Below are 19,506 nucleotides of genomic sequence, written 5' to 3'. Positions count from 1 at the left end.
AACCCCTTCCCTGACGCGATCTATGTAGATCGCGGCATGGTAAGGGTTCACAGAGAGACTGGCGTCCTGTAGTGCCATAGCCTATGATCGCTGTATAAGCGATAAGGCATGGCAGGGCAGTAGTGATCATCAGTGCTGCAAGTCCCTCAGAGGGACTCAAATTGTGTAAAAAGATTTAAAAAATGAATAAAAAAGAAAAATGTAAAAAAAACCCCTTTATGTTTTTTCTCATATTACCATAAAAAAAGGTAAAAAACAATTGAAACCCCACATATTTGGTATTGTCACGTAAGTAACGACGCATACAATAAGTTGCACATGCTTTTGACTGTGAACAGAAGAAAAAACGCTAAAAAACTGAGGCAAAATGCAAATTTTTAGCATTTTGCCTCCCTAAAAACGCAATAAAAGTGATCAAAAAAGCCGTATGTACCCCAAAATGGTACCACAGCTCGTTTTGCAAAAAATAAGCCCTCACAGAGCTCCATACATAAAAAAATAAAAAAGTTACAGGACTTTGAATGCAGCGATTTAGAAAAAAAAAAAGGGGGTTTTATTGCAGAAAAATGGAAAAACCTTTTAAAACAAGTACGAATTTTGGTATCGTTGTAACCGTACCGGCCCGCAGAAATAATGGATTGTGTCATTTATGCTGCGTGATTAACGCTGTAAAAAAGAAAAAGAAAAAAATCCATGGCAGAATTGATGCGTTTTCTCTCCCTATCATAAAAAAAAAATACAACTTTTACAATATAGTCAATGTACCCAAAAGTGTCACCGATTAAAGCTACAGTTCTCCACGCAAAAAAACAAGCCCTTATACGGCCGCATCAATGGAAAAATAAAAAAGCTATGACTTTTGAAAAATGAAGAAAATCCGCCAAAAATTGTTGCGTGCTTAAGCCCAAAATAGGCCATGTCATTAACCCCTTAGTGACCAAGCCTGTTTACGCCTTAATGTCACTTTAGCATGGAAAAAGACCAGAAAGGTTTTGCATATCCAAGCGATTCTGACATTGTTTTTTCGCCACATATTGTACTTCATTTAGGTGGAAAAAAAAGACCGATAGAATTTGTGTTTATTTATTAAAAGCGCCAAAATTGGGAAAATTTTGAAGAAATCGTCATTTTTTCACATTTCCAACTGCAATATCTCAAATATGTGCAAACATAATATAGAAATTTTTGCTAAGATTTATATTTCCATCCGTTTACTTTATTTTGGGCGCACATTGAAAAAACTTTCGTTTTTTTTTAACCATTTAGGAGACGTACAAATGTAACATTACTTTTCAGCATTTTGAGGAACACTTTGTTTTCCTACACCAATCCAAGATTGGAAAGGCTCATAGGAGTCAAAATGATAGATACCCCCACAAGTGACCCCATTTTAAAAACTACACCCTTTAACGTATTCACTCAGGGGTGTCATGAGTATTTTAACCCCTTCTAAATTGCATTGACTCCGATCCATCAGAGCAGCTGAATCTAACTTTTATTGCACTTTTATTTACTTTTTTGCGATCGGCGCTATCCATTGCATAGCGCCGATCGCAATGCCGGGGGGGGGGGGGGGGGGGCTCCGAACAGCCCCGGATGACAGCTCCATGCTGTCAGCTACCTGCAGACACCGACAGCATGGAGCTGTCACGTCCACAGCCCGAGGGGCATTATTTTCTGCAGGACACATGTTTTTACGTCCTCAGAGAATAAAGCCCACTTCGGGAGGACGTAAAAACACTATGGGTTGGTCGTTAAGGGGTTACTACTTCGCAAAACTGCTGACCATTCGCCTTCTGAAAATACTCCCGGACATTATTCACCCATCTCAAGGAGGCTTTACTGCCCAAAAAGACTCATGCTTAGCCTAGATGCAGAAAAAGCATTTGATAAGGTATCCTGCCCCTTCCTGCATTCCACCTTGCAAAGTAGATGCTTTGGCCCGAGCTTTTGTAACCTGCATCAAAGAAGGGGAAATAAAAAATTAAAAACAATCACAGAAAATGGCCGTTACTCACTGAGTGAGGAGTGCACATAGATGCATCCTCTCACCATGCAGGTTGCTGACTACCAAATGGAGGAGCGAATAACACCTGTGCAGGACACCGATAAGACAGCCACTCACACTGCCTCTTGATATAGAGGGGGGTGGCTGCTTAGTGTATACTCCCACACATAGTGGATACAGGGTGCCAGACCATTCTGATATATGTAGTTCATGCATGGTGAGAGGATGCATCTATGTGCACTCCTCGCTCAGTGAGTAAGAGCTTTTGTAACCTCATTCATTATATCCAATCTAGCGTATCCACCACCCTTACAGTAAATTGGCATAATACTCAGCCTATAGATATATTCAGAGGGGCCAGAAGGTTACATAGACCGAGATCAACAACATCCTTAAAGAGAGAATAGGGGTGGGGGGACGGACCCTCTGATAGTCTTCTGATTGATGAGACTCTAGAGGCGTAGGGGAGCCCTACGAGTGCCGCCACTACGCAAAACTCCTGGGCGCTATCTGAGCCCTGTTGGGGTTAAGCAGGAGGAGAGAAACTAAAAAATTAATCTTAAATTACTCATGATGTCAACAATGTTTAACGTTCAGTTTACATTTGTTATAGAGATCTAGTTACGGGACCTCCTCCCTCCCCAATCCCACTCCCTTTTGTTCCATCCTACCTTTCCCTCCCTCCCCTTCCAACTTTTCCCAAAAACGTTTCTTTTACTAAGATGCAACAAGATATGTCAAAGGTTTGTTAGAAACTAAAATTGAATTCTCTGAACCAGACATATATACCATAAAACTTGAAAATGATTGCTAAAGATCTAATATCCTATTGTACCTCTATCACTGAATAACATGCATCTACACCATACCTTACTTATGGAAAAAAAAGTTAAGAAAAACATTTTGAAATAAAATAAAAACTAAAATGCAAAATACATAATTACATACAAACTTTATTAAAATAGCTTGCAAGTAAAATATAGTAGAAATTGGAAATTACAGCAGTTGAAGTTTTCATTAATAAGGAACAATTACGAAAAGTATGGTGTATGCCAAAAGATGTGATCTATATGTATACCTACAATGTTTGAATGATGTTTTTGCTTAGAAAGAAGAATCTGAACAGTAAATACTTTGCAGTATAATTATTCAAGCTGATAAACAAGCAAAATTAGCCTCTGCCCAATTATGTCCTCAGGCAGTTTGTAAAGGATGCACTAGTGAACAACATATGCGGCAATGAATTCATGGCATTGGCTGGTTTCCCGTTACACAGTATTTCACATCAGTATTTGTCAGCTAAAACTAGAAGTGGAACTTAAAAGTATTTTCATTATATTTTTTCTCTCTACCTCATTTCAGTCTTGCCCCTAGTTTTGACTTACACATACTAATGGCGAAATATGGTCATGCGAAAAGTGGCCTTTATTCCTTTTCTGTGAAGAAAATACAGACTTACAGCCAATCATTTCCATCTCAGGTCTCCTGTAAGCCATTTGCTATGATTTTCAAGATACACCTCTAACCAAACTTCTATCCAAATGAGAAACTTTCTGCAGTCAAATACTATTGTAGTCGATTAGGCCTGGAGCTCTAATACGATCATGTCTCGCTATGATTGGTGATGTGGAGTGTAAACTCTGTGAGCAACACTTGCCTAATTTTCTTTTCTTTGCATTTTCAACAGGGAAAAGACTGGTCCTAAAACAGGAGATGACAGTCTGGGCCTAAAAACTGGGTCTGTACTTTGTATTCACCATTTGTTACATTCTATCAGCAGAGGTCCTCGTTCACATTCAGGTTTGAGTGGTGGTCGGGAGCAAGATTCAAATAAAAATAAATGGAGATGAGGCGTTAACAGTTAATATATGAAACTGCAATTTTGTCAGTCTGACTGTCCATTTTGTAACCAGTGCGTATGACCACCGCTGAGGACTCTGATGGCAAGCCACACAGCTGGGAAGCACAAGCCACATGTAGGGAAGTTACTAGTATTAAAAACTATCAGTTCAAATACACCTCCAATTGAACTAATGAAGATATGCATATTTAGTAAGACCTCCCCACCCACCTTATGATGCCTCCAAAAACAGAGCTTCAACCTTTAAAAGACATTATGAAATTGATTGCACCAAATTTTGGACCCACAAAACGCGTGTAGAGTGCATGTAGTCTGCCATAGAACCCATATTGCACCTAAATTCATTAAGTGTTGCAGCTGCTACCATAACATCTTCAAAACAGCAGAGCTCCTTTTTATTTTAATACAGTATAAATATAATGCAAAACATTTTGAATGACAATTGTAAAAACAGTCCCGTTGATCTATAATATATCCATTTTAACATTATCTGCTTCTTGTTTTATAAAATTTTACATTATTGATGTCCAGATTTAAATTGATAAAGCTTAAGTGTCCAGCACATCATCAGTGATTTCCATTGCTTGCTTCCATAACGACTAGAACTCCAAAAATGTATCTCTTTCTGTAGTGTTTGTAGCAGAACAATGCTGCGATGTGGAGAACTAGACCCCATATGTTTTTACGGTACAGTGTATATTGCACTCTAACACTCAGTTTTTCAATATCCATGTGCAACATGTACAAAACCTCTCTTAAAACCTAATTTCTGTTCTCAGGCTCCAAGCAGTCAGAACTTTCCAAAAAAACCAAAAGAAACAAAAAACAAACACCTATAGCCCTAGTGGTATTAAAAAGAACAAAAAAGTGATTTTTAGACTTATATAGACTAATTATTGTGTCTTTTTACAATTCATATATCTATAAATGTAAAATCTAACTAGGTGTGGGAGAATGTATCAAGATGTCTAATATTCAGATTTTACACACTTTTCACTGTAGTTTATTAAACATGAGAAACCACCATTTAGTACTTGCTGTATAGGCAAGTTGAAAAATTGCTTACTAGTGCAGAATTTCTACTCGTCAAATGAAAAGTCTGAGAATAAAGGAATCATGAAATTGTTCTTTACAGAAAAAATATATTTCTCCCCTTTAACTGTTGACCCCTCCCTCAAAGTCCTATGATTAAGAAAATTTGATAATTCTAAATCCATAAGATGCCTTTCAGTGTAACCATACATTATTATTTCGTATTAAGCTCGTTCTCCAGTTCCATTAGTTTACGGGAAGCTTTTACTTTGTTTGAGACATCCTGGCCCTGCGAGAAGAGACGCTGGCGTTCCTTAAAAGTCAAGCTTTCTGGGGCTCCACTAGCATTAGTGGCATCACCTTCCTGGCTGTATGAAACAAAAGGGTATTTAGTAACTCACTTTTTATTCAGAATGTTTTTATTTAAAATTTTCAACAGAGTTGCATACATTTGGAATTTCAAGGTAATGTCATCAATCTTGAATTTATATCAAAGCATTTACGAGAATTGGACTTATACATCAGTAACTTCATTGTATAAATAGGATCCATATTTCTCCCTAACATTGTAATAAAACAATCAATCAGATATAACCAATTTTAATAAACAAGAGTTCTTGATTGTCATGAAAGAACTCTGCGTATTAAGTAAATTAACAATGATGAGATGATTGATCAAGATGAGGGGAGTGGAATCGTGCGGAGTTTCGGACAAAAGGGTATTTAGTATATTATATACATATATTATTACACACACACATACCTACATACATACCTTTTCAATCTCTTGTCTCTTAGATCCTTGTACATTTCAGTGTTTCCAGCTGCTGCACCCATTGATCCAGTGTAACAATTTGAGCCTGGTGATAAAAATGGTTTAACAGAGCATTTATTTGCCGCATGTTCAATGAAAAATAAACACCACACATTATGCTACGTTTACATCTGTGTCCGAGGCACCATAGATAAAGCCGGCATTCTATCGCATTGTTTATAAAACGGAAACCACGATGCAGATATTAAGAGAGCCTAAGGCTCAGAGTGGATGCTGCCTATACCGTGTTTCCCCGAAAATAGGACCTATCCTGATAATAAGACCTCCTGTGGTTTTCAGGGGAGTCCTTATAATTAAAGCCCCCCCCCCTAAAAATAAGACCTAGCTAACCTTTATAAAAAAAGTGGATTATACCCACCTGATAATCAGGTTTCCAGTAGTCTCCACGACAGCACCAATGAGATTGCCTCCTCCTGGTAGGACAGGAACATACTGAGAGGTTAAAAGCTCCCCCCCTTCCCCACTTTCCTCAGTGGATTCTAACGAATTGCCGGGGCAGGAGCTAAACTTAAATTTTTTCCCCTAACCGGGGTTTTTTAATTTTTCAATTTATTATTTTATTTTTCTAGGGCGGGAAAGGTACGGGTGCTGTCGTGGAGACTACTGGAAACCTGATTATCAGGTGGGTATAATCCACTTTTTCCCCCAGTCGTCTCCACGACAGCACCAATGAGACGTACCAACTAAAGTTTATTAGGGTGGGATCGCTGCCGAGAGGACTTTGCGGCCGAAGGCCATGTCCTCGTCCTGCTGCACTTTTACCCTATAGTGTTTAGTAAACGTGTGGGGTTTTTTCCAGACTGCGGCCTTGCAAATTTGCTCGACCGAGGCTGAACTGTGTTCGGCCCACGAGGACGCTACTGCCCTTGTGGAATGGGCTTTAAGCGCTAGCGGGATCTCCTTCCCGAGGGCTTTATAGGATTCTATGATGGCCAGGCGGATCCACCTGGCTATGGAATTTTTCGCTGCTTTGCTACCCTTATTTGGGCCACTGAACTGGACGAACAGGTTGTCGTCCCGCCTCCAGTGGCTTGTTGTATCTATGTAGGTTAGGACTGCTCTCCTAACGTCCAGGCAGCTTAGGGTTCTTTCCTCCTCGTTTTTTGGGTGGCTGAAGAATGAGGGGATTATTATATCCTGGGACCTATGAAAATCTGACACTACTTTCGGCATAAAGGCCGGGTCTGTTTTAAATATTAGTTTGGTGTCTGTAATTTTCATAAACGGGTGGCGGATGGACAAGGCCTGTAGTTCGCTAACCCGTCTTGCGGATGTAATGGCTACTAGGAAGATGGTCTTGATTGTCAGCATTCTTATAGGTAGCGCTTTGATCGGTTCGAATGGTACCGCTGTCATGGCCCCTAGAACCCAATTAAGGTTCCAGTCTGGGAACAGGTTTATGGGCCTAGGGCGTAATCTAGCTGCTGCTGTTAGGAACCTGTGGACCCATCTATCGTCTGCGAATTTTGTGTCGCAGATAGCGCTAAGGGCTGAAACTTGGACTTTTAGGGTGCTCGGGGAGAGGCCCATCTCTAAGCCCTCCTGCAGGAATTCTAAGATTAGCGGAGTGTCGGGGATAGAATCCCCGCGATCCCTTCCCTGTCTCCACGAGGAAAACTTTCTCCAGACCTTCTGGTAGATCAGGTGGGTCGTCTTTTTCCTACTGGACATTAGGGTTTCTACTACTTTCTCTGAGAATCCTTTCTTTCTTAGCGAGGATTCCTCAAGAGCCATGCCGTTAAATGGAGTTTGTCTAGGCCGGGGTGGTTCAGTGGCCCCTGCGATAGAAGATCCGTCCAGGTAGGCAAGGTGACTGGGTCCTGGACGCTCAGTGTTGTCAGAAGACCGAACCAGCTTCTTTTTGGCCAGAAGGGGGTCACTAGGATTAGCGTGCATCCCTGGGTTCTGAAGTGCTGTAAAACCCTGGGGATTAGTGGTATGGGAGGAAAGGCGTAGGCCAGTCCTTGTCCCCAGTCCTGGCCCAGGGCGTCTACCGCTATCGGACGATCTCCTGGCCGGAGGGAGAAAAAGTTGCCTACTTTTGTGTTCTCCCTGGTTGCGAAGAGGTCCAACTGTGGGGTCCCCCACCGGTTGGTTAAGATTTTGAATGCCTCTGGGGAGAGGGACCACTCTCCTGGGTCTATCTGCTTCCTGCTGAGGAAGTCTGCTTTTCCATTTAGTGTCCCCTTTAAGTGGGTTGCCGTGATCGAGAGGATCCGGCCCTCCGCCCAGTGAAAGATTTTCTGTGCGATGCTTTGCAGTGGGGGAGATCTTGTGCCCCCTTGGTGTCGTATGTGAGCGACCGCGGTGACATTGTCTGACAGTATTTTTATGTGATGGTTCTGTAGCGAGTTGCCCAACTGCTGTAGAACCTGCCAAACTGCCTGTAGTTCTCTGAAATTTGAGGATTGTTCTTTTATCCTCTGAGGCCAGGGACCCTGAAAGAATTGGTTCCCCACATGCGCTCCGCATCCACAGGCGCTTGCGTCTGTTGTGATGTGGATGGCTGGGTTTTGTAGCCAGTGAACCCCTCTCCGCAGGTTCTCTGGGGATGTCCACCAACGCAGGGATGTTTTTGCCCTGTTTGGGATGTACATCCTTGCCCCTAGCGAGGACTGCCTTTTGTCCCACGAGGATAGGACTACGGCCTGTAGGGCTCTGGTGTGGGCCTGGGCCCATGCTACTCCTGGGATGCATGATGTCAAGCTCCCCAGAAGAGACATTGCCTCCCGAATTGTGCAGAATCGTCTTCGTAGGAAGGTTTTGACTATTCTGCGGATTTTTCGTATTCTCTCCTCGGGTAGGTAGGAGCATTGCGATTCTGAGTCGAGAGTTATTCCCAGAAACGTCTTCTGCTTGCCGGGATCTAGGCTGGATTTTTCCCAGTTTATAATCCATCCCAATGATTGGAGAAGTTGTAGCACTGTCTCCAGATGTTTGGTTAGGAGTTTTTTGGACTCTGCTATTAATAGAATATCGTCCAGGTATGGTACTACTAGGATCGATTTTTCTCTCAGGTGGGCGGCTACCTCCGCCATAATCTTGGTAAAGATTCTGGGAGCTGAGGATATCCCGAAGGGCAGGCATCTGAACTGGTGGTGCTCTGTTCTTCCGCCCATGTCCACTGCGAACCGCAGGTATTTCTGTGAATCTTTGTGGATCGGGATGTGAAAATACGCGTCCTTCAGATCGATGGACGCCATGTAGGCTCCTCTGGGGATCAACTTTATTGTCGAGGAGATGGTTTCCATTTTGAATCTCCTGTATCGGACGCAGGTGTTCAGGTCTTTCAGGTTTATTATCGTCCGGTGTTTCCCGACGGGTTTTTTTACTAAAAAGAGCCTGGAGTAATAGCCCTGGGTTTCCTCGTTTCGCGGTACGGGAGATATTGCGTTTAACCGCTGCAAGTCGCGCACGCTTTGCCCTAGTAAATGTAGCTGTTTTTTTGGGGCTCGCGTGGTAATAAATTTCCTTCTGGGGATGGATACCAGCTCTATCTGGTATCCGTGCTGTAGGATCTTTGGGATCCATGGGCCCCCGCAGATTGCGGCCCATTGATCCACAAAGCTCCCCAGCCTTGCCCCTACGGGGATGGCGTCAGGGTCTTTGCTTCGGCTCCCCCTGATGGGGGTTGAAGAGGATATTCCTTCCTCTGCCCCCCTTGGGGTAACTCCAGCGGCCTGTCTTGCCCTTGCCTCGGTAGGCCTCGGGCTGCTGCATTGGGGCCCGGGGAAAGGTCTTCACTCTGTGGTTTTTCCTCAGGGAACCCTTTTTTCCTGTCGGCCGCCTTCTCTAGAATTTTATCTAGGTCCGGTCCGAATAGAAATTGGCCGTAGAATGGGAGGGCACACAATTTGTTTTTCGAGGCCAGGTCGCCTGACCATGACCTCAGCCATAACACCCTTCTGGCTGAGTTAGCGCGGGCTGTGGCTTTTGCTGAGAGTTTGACGGTCTCGGCCGCGGCGTCCGCTAGGAAGTTAGTGGCCATGCGCAGGATGGGAAGGGAGTTAAGGATCTGATCCCTCGGCGTTTTGTTGGTCAGATGTAGTTCCAGCTGCTCTAACCATACCCCCAGGGTCCGCGCCACGCAAGTGGCTGCGATCCCTGGCCTAAGGATGTTTGCCGCTGCCTCCCATGATTTCTTTAGGAGTCCCTCTGCCTTGCGATCCATGGGGTCTTTTAGCTGTGCGGCATCCTCAAAGGGCAGAGTCGTCCTCTTGGCTACCTTGGCCACCGGGACGTCTACCTTAGGTATTTCGTCCCAGCTTGCGCAAGCTTCCTCCTCCAGGGGGTATCTCCTTTTTACGCCTCGAGCGGAGTAGGAACCTGCGTCTGGTTTACTCCACTCTCTCTGAATTATTTTAGAGATGTTTTTGTGGACCGGGAAGGTATGTTTGCGCCTCTCCCCAAGTCCACTGAATATCTCATCCTGTCGGGTCCGCGGCTCTCTGGGCTGTTCTATTTTTAACGTAGCCCTAACTGATTTAATTAGTTCCGTCAACTCATCTTGATGGAACAAATATTTCCTGTAGTCCTCCTCCTCTGAGGACTCTTCGGCCGCCTGCTCCTCTTGCTCTGATCCGATGGAGTTCTCGGAATCAGAAGACTCCTCGGGAACATATGCCTTTCTTTGGCGTTTCGCTGGCGGTGCCGGCAGTGACGTTAGAGCTGATTGAACCTCTTCCTTCACCAGCTTTCTAACGTCATCCAGGAATCCCCCCGATTCCTCTCTGACTAGCCTAGCCACGCATGCCTTGCATAGAGGCCTCTGATACGTGGCTGGCAGTCTCGTCCCGCATTCCACGCACTTTCGCAGTTTTGTTCTGGGGGGGATGTCTTTTTTATCCCCCTGACAAACAAAGCATTTTTGCGGGTAAACATGCAATTTTTCCATACACAACATACTGGATATTTGCATTGTATTTTTGCCGCACTGGCTACTTACGGCCGCTGAGGCTGAGGTTTCAGCTGTCTCTGGGGCTGGAGCACTCATCTTTATACCAGTGCTGCAGACACCCTGCGACCTGTGATGCTGGTGTTCTGGCTTCTCTCAGGTTCCTATTTGAATTTTCGCGCTCCTGCGCTAAGCCCCGCCCCCTCCGCTCCTAATGCAGACGCGATGACGTCATCGCGCTGGACGTGAGATGCGGCGCTCCGCCCCCTGCCGTCAAAGGGCTTCCTGGAGCGCCGCGCTGTAATTTCTGCCGGAGGACGAGGGGGACTGAGGCTCCCGCTTTGAACCCCCCATGGGCCGCCGCGGGAGGAACCTGGCCCGGGGGTTACCACCCTGATGTGGCGTCCCGGGAGTCGTCTGGCTGCGAAGGGATGACAGGGTGAGCCACTGCCTTCCGATCCGCCTGTATGCTTTCGCTGGCTTCTCCACCAGCTCCTCTCATAGATCCTGCCTCCTGGCAGGACAGGAAGACACTGAGGAAAGTGGGGAAGGGGGGGAGCTTTTAACCTCTCAGTATGTTCCTGTCCTACCAGGAGGAGGCAATCTCATTGGTGCTGTCGTGGAGACGACTGGGGGAAATTAAAAAAAACTATCCTCCCCTGGTCTGCGGCATCCCGATGCCTGCCAATGGTCTCCGGCGACGCTGCGGCAAACTGCTGAGCTTCTTCCTGGTGACAGGTCTTTGAATACCCCTGTCATTCACTGAGTGGCTGTGATTGGCTTATTGAGCGCTGGCTGTGATTGTCTGGGGCCCAATGAGCCAATCATAGCGCTCGCTTTGCTGGAGGCGGGGTAATCAAAGCCCTGTCACCAGGAAGCAGCTCAGCTGTCAGACGGGGAGGACGCAGTTTGCCGCAGCGCCGCCGAAGACCATCGCGGACGCCGCAGACCAGGTGAGTATAAGGCCCCCCTCCCCCTGAAAATAAGACACTGCTTCTTTTGTGGCAAAAATTATTATAAGACAGTGTTTTATTTTCTGAGAAACACGGTAGAAATCCACAAATTTCTGCCATGTATTTTGCCACGGATTTATCTCTGTCAACTCACAAAATCTGCACGTGGAATCTGCTGTGATTCCACATAGAAATATGTAGGGAATTCTACATAGGGATTTTGCATAGTGACAGGACTATATCTGAGTGCGGGCCAGTGGCAAAATCTGCGATAGAACAGCCGTGGATTTCTGCTGCGGTTCCAGAGGTGGAAAAATCTGCATTGGATTTAGCTGTGTGAACATATCCTTAAGCATTAAAATACTGCAAACATGTTTGGTCTACTACAGACGCATTTGGACATCAGTGAGAAGAATAATCATCTTTTGCAACAGCAGAGGAAATCTAAAAGGCAACAGAAAACGCCAGTAGCTAAAGGAACTTTTACACAGCCCGATAAACTGGGAAAAAAACATTTGTTAAAACGTCTAATGATTAGCAGGGTGATGACCGGGACAATAATCATCTTGTTCAGTCGAGTATAAAAATGCTCACTGGTAGCAGACCAACGACCGCATTATGGGGGCAACGAATAGGTGACGGTCATCCCCAAAGAAAGTTTCCTTATACACAGAGTGTAACTAGAGGTACAACGTGATGCATTCTTTGGGTCCTGTAAAGATAAAAACCTGACACTTGAAAAGAACCTAATTCACACCTGGAACATAATCACAAAAAAACCCCTGAAACTGGCAATATAATTACTGATATAGGCAGGTAAAAACATCTAGTGTCTGCTTAAATTTCCCCTTTCTGTCATTTTGGAACATAATGTTCAAAAATTTCCAAAAAATGCAAACTGGAAGTTACCTAAATATAGAGCAGAAAAAACAAACTAGGTCATCCCATTTCCACACGGATCACAGATACTGTAGCTCAGTAGTTCCTCTCTGGTCTTTCATCTCTATGTTGCAGTAATGATGTGCAGAACCAATATGAAACCAAGGCAGTCAATCACACTTACCCCCCTTAGGGTGGGTTCTCACAGGGCGGATTCTCAGCAGAAAATTTGCGGTTCTTCGTTGCGGCCATGTTGCAGTAATGATGTGCAGAACCAATATGAAACCAAGACAGCCAATCACACTTACCCTCCTTAGGGTGGGTTCTCACAGGGCGGATTTTCGTCGGAAATCTCGCGGTTTGGCTGCAGCGAAAAACCGCAAGATTTCCGCTGGGAGAACCGCTGCTGCAAAACCCGCGGCGGCTTTGAAGCAGCCTGGCCGCTCGCTCTTCCGATGCGGCCGGCGCTCCCATAGAGGAGAGCACGACCGCAGCGGAGAAAAAAAAAATGAACATGCTGCGGTCAGCAAATCCACGTCGCCGCAGCGGCTTCTGACGGCTTAGCTGCCCCGTGTGAACGAGATTTCTGAGAACTCTCGTCCACATGGCTGGTTAATCCCGGGATTAGTGGCCGCATGCGGATTTGCCGCGGCGAAATTCCACACGGAATTTCCGGGGCAAATCCGCCCCGTGTGAACCCAGCCTTAAGGAAGCAGCCTTTTTTTCCCCAATTTTTGTTTTTTCCTCTCCACTCTCGATCATAACTCTTAATTTAACCATCACCGTAGCGGTCTGGGGGCTTAATTTTTTTAAGGGACGGGCTGCATTTTTCAATGGTTCTATTTAATATAGCATATAATGTATCTAGGTTTTCCCCCATTTCACTCCACTGCAAAATAATTTTATATATCTTTTATTTAATTTCTGACATCTTCGGTCTTTGGTTTATGGTGTACACACTGCGGCAGAAATGCCCAAACTTTTTTTTATGGGTCAGTACGATTACTACAATACCAAATGTATATAGTTTTTTTTTTCCAGTATCATGTTAACCCCTTAGTGACCAAGCCTGTTTGCGCCTTAATGACCAGGCCAAATTTTGCAAATTTGATATGTGTCACTCTAACATGGAAAAACACCGGAAAAGTTTTGCATATCCAAGCGATTCTGACATTGTTTTTTCGCCACATGTTGTACTTCATTTAGGCAAAAAAAAGGACCGATAGAATTTGTGTTTATTTATTAAAAGCGCCAAAATTTGGAAAATTTTGAAAAAAATCGTGATTTTTTCACATTTCCAACTGCAATATCTCAAATATGTGCAAACATAATATATAAATTTTTGCTAAGATATATATTTCCACCCGTTTATTTTGGGCGCACATTGGAAAAAATTTCGTTTTTTTTTTAACCATTTAGGAGACGTACAAATTTAACATTACTTTTCAGCATTTTCAGGAACACTTTGTTTTCCTACACCAAGCCAAGATTGGAAAGGCTCATAGGAGTCAAAATGATAGATACCCCCACAAGTGACCCCATTTTAAAAACTACACCCCTTAACGTATTTACTGAGGGGTGTCATGAGTATTTTAACCCCACAGTTTTTTTTTCAGGAGTCAATGCAATTTAGAAGAGAAAAACTAAAATTTCATATTTTTGCAAATATGTCATTTTAAAAACTAGACCCCTTAATGAATTTATCTAGGGGTACGATGTCTTTTTTGACTTCACGGTTTTTGAATGAATCTAAGCCAAGCAGAAGAAAAAAATTCCGATTTTCATTTTTTGGGTAATTCTGTCATTTTAAAAGCGATTTTTTTTTGTACAGCACATATATGAATAAAGACTTGCACCACAAAATGGATACCCCTGTTTGTCCTTGGTTCAGCAATAGCCCCATTGTAGCCCCAATCTTCTTAGAGGGCGCATGGCTAGGCCTATAGTGGATGGAGCACCTGTTTGATTTTAGGGTGCAGCTGAATAATTTACAGGCCCCATTGCACACTAGTAGAGACAATAAACTGCCAAAATAATAAAATGCCCCTCACAAGTGACCCAATTTTGACATCAAGACCCCTTAGCTAATTTATCTAGGGGTGTACTGGGCATTCTGACGCTACATTTTTATTTTTTTAAATAATTATAATGCGAGTGAAATATAAATGTGATTTCATTTTTTTCACCAAATTTGACACTTTTAGGACCGTTTTTTTTTTTTTGTTTCAAGCATGAAAAACTGGGGAGATGGACTAATGAAAGTAAAATTGATTCCCTAAAAAGACCCCCCCCCACCCACACCCCTTTTTGGCGTTTCTTATATGTGAAATAAAATTAATAATGTAAAACTGTATGGTAAATTTCAAAGCAGGGGAAATTACAAAGGCCAGGATGGGATGGGCACGTGGGACAATAAAAACGCGTCTCTCTCCTGCTGCCTTGCTTAGTGCAGACGCAACACTTTTTTGGGGGGTATTTTTTGCCCGCAGTCTCGGGGATGGGATTCATAAAATGGCGCTCTGTGAGCCTCCGCACCTCCTCGGATTGCAATGCATCCTGAGGTGCGGTGGTCCTAAATAAAAGATTTTCTACGAGTGCCTCCTGAAACTGGAGGAAGCTCAGTGTGCCCCCAGCCGATTTAAAAATTACGTGAGCGTTATAAGTAGCCATCTGTATAAGGTAGATGGCTACCTTCTTGTACCAAGCTCGCGTTTTACGTTTCACAAGGTAGGGCTGTAGAGCTTGGTCTGACAGATCGACGCCCCCCATGAATGTATTATAATCTGTGACGCAGACCGGTTTAATTTTCTCCGCTGCAGCCCCTCTCTCCCTAACTGTAACGGAGGTGTCTGCGTGCACAGTGGACAGCATAAAGACGTCCTTTCCGTCACGTCATTTTACTGCCAGCAAGGGGTCATAGACCAGTGCGTAAGACGCGCCTTTGTCTACACGCCTGGAAACAAGGGGTTGTGGGAATCCTACCCTATTTTTGCGGATAGTTCCGCAGGCCCCAGTACCTGCAGTGTGTAACGCTCTAAAAAGTGGGACGCTCGTATAGTAGTTGTCGGTGTAAATATGGTACCGCTTATTTAAAAAAGGGCCCACGAGCTCCCACACAATTTTCCCGTTAACCCCAATGTCTTCAGGGCAGTTGGGGGGATTTAATTGTCGATCCCTGCCCTCATAAATAAAAAAGTCGCAAGTATAACCTGTGGCGCTCCCACAGATTTTATATAGCTTTACGCCATATCTTGCGCGCTTTGCGGGAATAAACTGGCGAAAAGATAAACGGCCTTTGAAACTCATCAGCGATTCATCCACCGCCAGATTTTTTTGGGGGGTATAAATGTTTTTAAATGCGTCCCTTAATAGCGATATAAGGGGCCTTAATTTGCCCAGTCTGTCATATGCCGGGTCACTTCTCGGGGGATTTGGGCATTATTTGCAAAATGAAAAAAACGGAGAATGTTTTCATATCTGCATCGGGGCATTATTGACGCAAATACGGGCGTTGCGTGAATGGCGCTCGTGGACTAATAGGACCGTATTGATGACTTTTTTACGAATCCCATTAGCAAAATAAGTCCCAAAATTTTTTTAAACTCAGGGACATATATGGCGACCCACATCACTGAATAAACCGACATTGGGTGCGCGGTCACTTATTGTCCAGCGTATGTATTCGTCTGCTGGACAATTAACTGCAGGACATCGTTGGTAATGAATAAATTAAAAAAATTAAACGGGGTGAAATTTGCGACGTCCAGATTAACGCCTGGAGCCGCTAAAAATTCTGGGATGCGGGGCGCAAATAAACTTGCGGCACTCCATGCAGTGGCGGGTGCCGCATAGCTTGGCCCCGCTGCCCCAACGACTTCCTCTACCTCCATAGTGCTGGAGGCAGAGTCGTCACTTTCAAAAAAAAAAACCTCCTCCGACTCACTGGTAGCCTCGCTACCGGAGCTTGACGCAAAGAGCAGCGTGTACGCTTGCTCGGCGGTGTAGCGCCTATGCTCCATTTTATTAAAAAAATTTTTAATGGGGGTAGAGAAAAAAAAAATAGCCCCCAAAAAGGTGGACAGGAATAAAATGGGGTAATTGGGGTATGAGGGAAGGTGAAGGCGGGTAATAATGGGTTTTTTTTCTTTCTTTTTTTAACTCGCTATATGGCACACGATTTTTCTCAGCTATCTCTCTCCTGTCAGAAATCGCTCTGAGTGACAGGGGAGAGAGACGCCAGACTGATCGTGTGCCATATTTATTAAACAAAAGACGTGGGTGGCTGTGATAGGTTTATCACAGCCACCCATGTCAGCAGGGACCAATCACTTCGGTCCCTGCAAGTTACTATGCCTAAGGCAACTTTTGCCTTAGGCTCTACTGCGCATGCGCCGCCATTTTGTTCGGTTAATGCCCTGCGTTTTGGGGGGGCTTTAGGGGACCTTAGGGGAGCATTTTCATCTCCCCTCATGGATCGGATACATGAGGGGAGATGAAACTACAACTTTTTTCAACTTTTTTGTGATCGCTGGTATCCGTTGGATACCGGCGATCACGTGCCCTGGGAACCGCACTTCGCGGTCCCCGGTGACATCTCCTGTCTCCCGACTACTGAAGGTAGCCGGGAGACAGGGGATTTTTAAAATTCCCGGCGCTTCTGCGCATGCGCCGCCATTTTCCCCTTGGCGCGATGTGCAGAAGCCCGTGGCGGCTCCAGATCGCCGGGGACATCGAGGAGGATGGAGGTGAGTATTTTCAGCTGCCCTCATGGATCCAATCCATGAGGGCAGCTGAAACATTTACTTTTTTAAAACTTTTTTACACTTTTTCGTTGGATACCGGCGGACACGGGCCCCGGTGGCATCTCCTGTCTCCCGGCTACCTTCAATAGCCGGGAGACAGGAGATATTAAATTACCCGGGCCGCCAGGCCTTCTGCGCATGCGGCTTCGGGGCCTGGAGCATCGGGAGAGCGGGGAGCAGTGCGGCGGACTCGGGTGAGTAATTTCAGCTGCCCTGATGGATCTGATCCATCAGGGCAGCTGAATATCTAACTTTTTTTGCACTTTAAAAAAAAAAAAACTTTTACGCGATCGGCGCATTGGATAGCGCCGATCGCATTGCCGGGAGGGGGGGGGGGGGTCCGTGCAGCCCGGGACGACAGCTCCATGCTGTCGGCTACCTGCGGGCACCGACAGCATGGAGCTGTCACGTCCAGAGCCCGAGGGGCTTTATTCTCTACAGGACGCATGTTTTTACGTCCTCAGAGAATAAAGCCCACTTCGAGAGGACGTAAAAACACTATGGCCCGGTCATTAAAGGGTTAAAAAAATACAAATGTTTGGAAAAAAATTAAATTAATTTGTCTTAAAATTCTTACAGCTGTAACTACCGTATTTTTCGCTCTATAAGATGCACTTTTTTTCCCTCCAAAGTGGGGGGGGGGGGGGGGGGGGGAGTCAGTGCGTCCTATAGAGCGAATGTGCAGCCAGCATACAAAACCAACACAGCAGCAGAGAGGCTCGCCCAACAGCTCACTGGTGGGGGTGGGTGAGCAGCAGTTGTACGGGCGGCCGGCGCTTCTGCTATGAAGCCCACAGATAATGGGATAATGATCGCTCCATAGCACAGCCTGGCACCCATAAAACAGCTGATTGGTGTGTGTGTGTGTGGTGGGTGGGGGGAGCAGCAGGGAGCTCAGCAGTTTTACATGCGGCCGGCAGCTCCGGCTGTAAAGCCTACAAACAGTGTGATAATGATCGCTCCATAGCAGAGCCCGGTGCCCATAAAACATCTGATTGGTGGGGGCGGGGGAGCAGCAGGGAGCTCAGCAGTTGGTCAGGCGGCCGATGGCTCCTGCTATGAAGCCCACAGACAGTGTGATAACGATTGCTCCATAGCAGAGCCCAGCGCCCATAAAACAGCTGATTAGTAAGAGGAACTGCTACAGTTAAAGACAGCTCTCACATCTGCTGGCTACATAGCAGGGGGAAGGGGAGAAAGAGCTGCCTGTATGTTGTATACATTTCTGCCTAGTTATGCTCTGATGTATACTCCATACATAACTATAATGAGAAATGCCATGCAGGGCTCCTGGAAAGTTGGGTGACAACTAATGGAATCCTCATTACATTGTCACCCAGCTCTTCCAGGATCCTGAATGCCAACTGCAGAGTTATGCAAGCATGTATAGCACATACATAACTAGTCAAACATGGCATTCAGGGCTTCTGAAAAGCTGGCTGACGAGTAGTAAGATAACCATTACATTTACACTCAGCTTTCCTGGATCCTTAATGGCAGGTTGACCCGGTGGTATACACTTCATTCCGCGGCGGTACTACTGCTCTTTATTCCTAATGTAATACCTCCCTCACTGCCTTGTCTGGGGGAGTTCAAAATAATTTTTTCCCCATTTTCCTTCTCTAAAACCTAGGTGCGTCTTATAGAGTGACAAATACGGTATTTTCCCATCAATATAGTTGTGCGAGAGCTCGGTTTTTGCGGGACGTCCTGTAGTGGTACCATTTTGGAACACGTCCAACTTTTTGATTGCTTCTTACTAAACTTGGGGAAAGTTTTCTTTTTGATACCTTTTATTTTTTCTAATAATTCTTAATTTTTTTAAACTCATTTTTACTAAATATTTTTAGTCTCCACAGGGAACAAGAAATTGTCACTCCTGCAGCAATACTCTGCTAGCATATTATACTATGATCTGACAGGAAGTCTATCAAGCCAAGCCACACGCATGCATTTACAGAATTAAAAGAAGTGATCTGCGTAAGTCATTTGCTTATTCTTTGTCATTCAGTTTCTGCAGACATAAAAATCAGACAAGGATCGGCCTGTGTAACCAGGCAGTTGTTTATCTACAAATTACTGTGAATGGAGGCAGGCCCCCGGAAGCGATCTCCAGCCCACTCCGCCTCTGTTCACTGAACAAGTATCGCTCCTGTGTGATAGGCCCCAAGTGGTAAAAGGGGTTTTGAAGGTAATCAAGTTGCCCAAAGTCAAGAATTGCAATAAAAAAATACCGATTTAA

At 44.9% G+C, this 19,506-nt stretch overlaps 1 protein-coding gene across 4 annotated transcripts in view; it reads right to left on the bottom strand.

Moving 5' to 3' along the window:
• Positions 1-2,941: 2,941 nt before the first annotated feature.
• AFDN (afadin, adherens junction formation factor) overlaps positions 2,942-19,506 on the bottom strand; it is a 145,710-nt gene continuing 129,145 nt past the window's right edge. For 3 of the 4 annotated variants that reach the window (XM_066588688.1, XM_066588690.1, XM_066588689.1), the window contains 2 exons: positions 5,677-5,761; positions 2,942-5,269 (listed from right to left, as the gene is read on the bottom strand). In XM_066588688.1, the coding sequence (XP_066444785.1) occupies positions 5,116-5,269; positions 5,677-5,761 (239 nt within the window). In that variant the 3' untranslated portion in view covers positions 2,942-5,115. Of the gene's footprint in view, positions 5,270-5,676; positions 5,762-6,094; positions 9,292-19,506 lie in introns of those variants that run through there. The other variant, XR_010788643.1, reaches the window with a different exon arrangement.

Source organism: Eleutherodactylus coqui, unplaced genomic scaffold, assembly GCF_035609145.1.
Source record: "Eleutherodactylus coqui strain aEleCoq1 unplaced genomic scaffold, aEleCoq1.hap1 HAP1_SCAFFOLD_147, whole genome shotgun sequence".
Taxonomy (NCBI): domain Eukaryota; kingdom Metazoa; phylum Chordata; class Amphibia; order Anura; family Eleutherodactylidae; genus Eleutherodactylus; species Eleutherodactylus coqui.
This window is presented reverse-complemented; position numbering and strand designations above follow the sequence as displayed.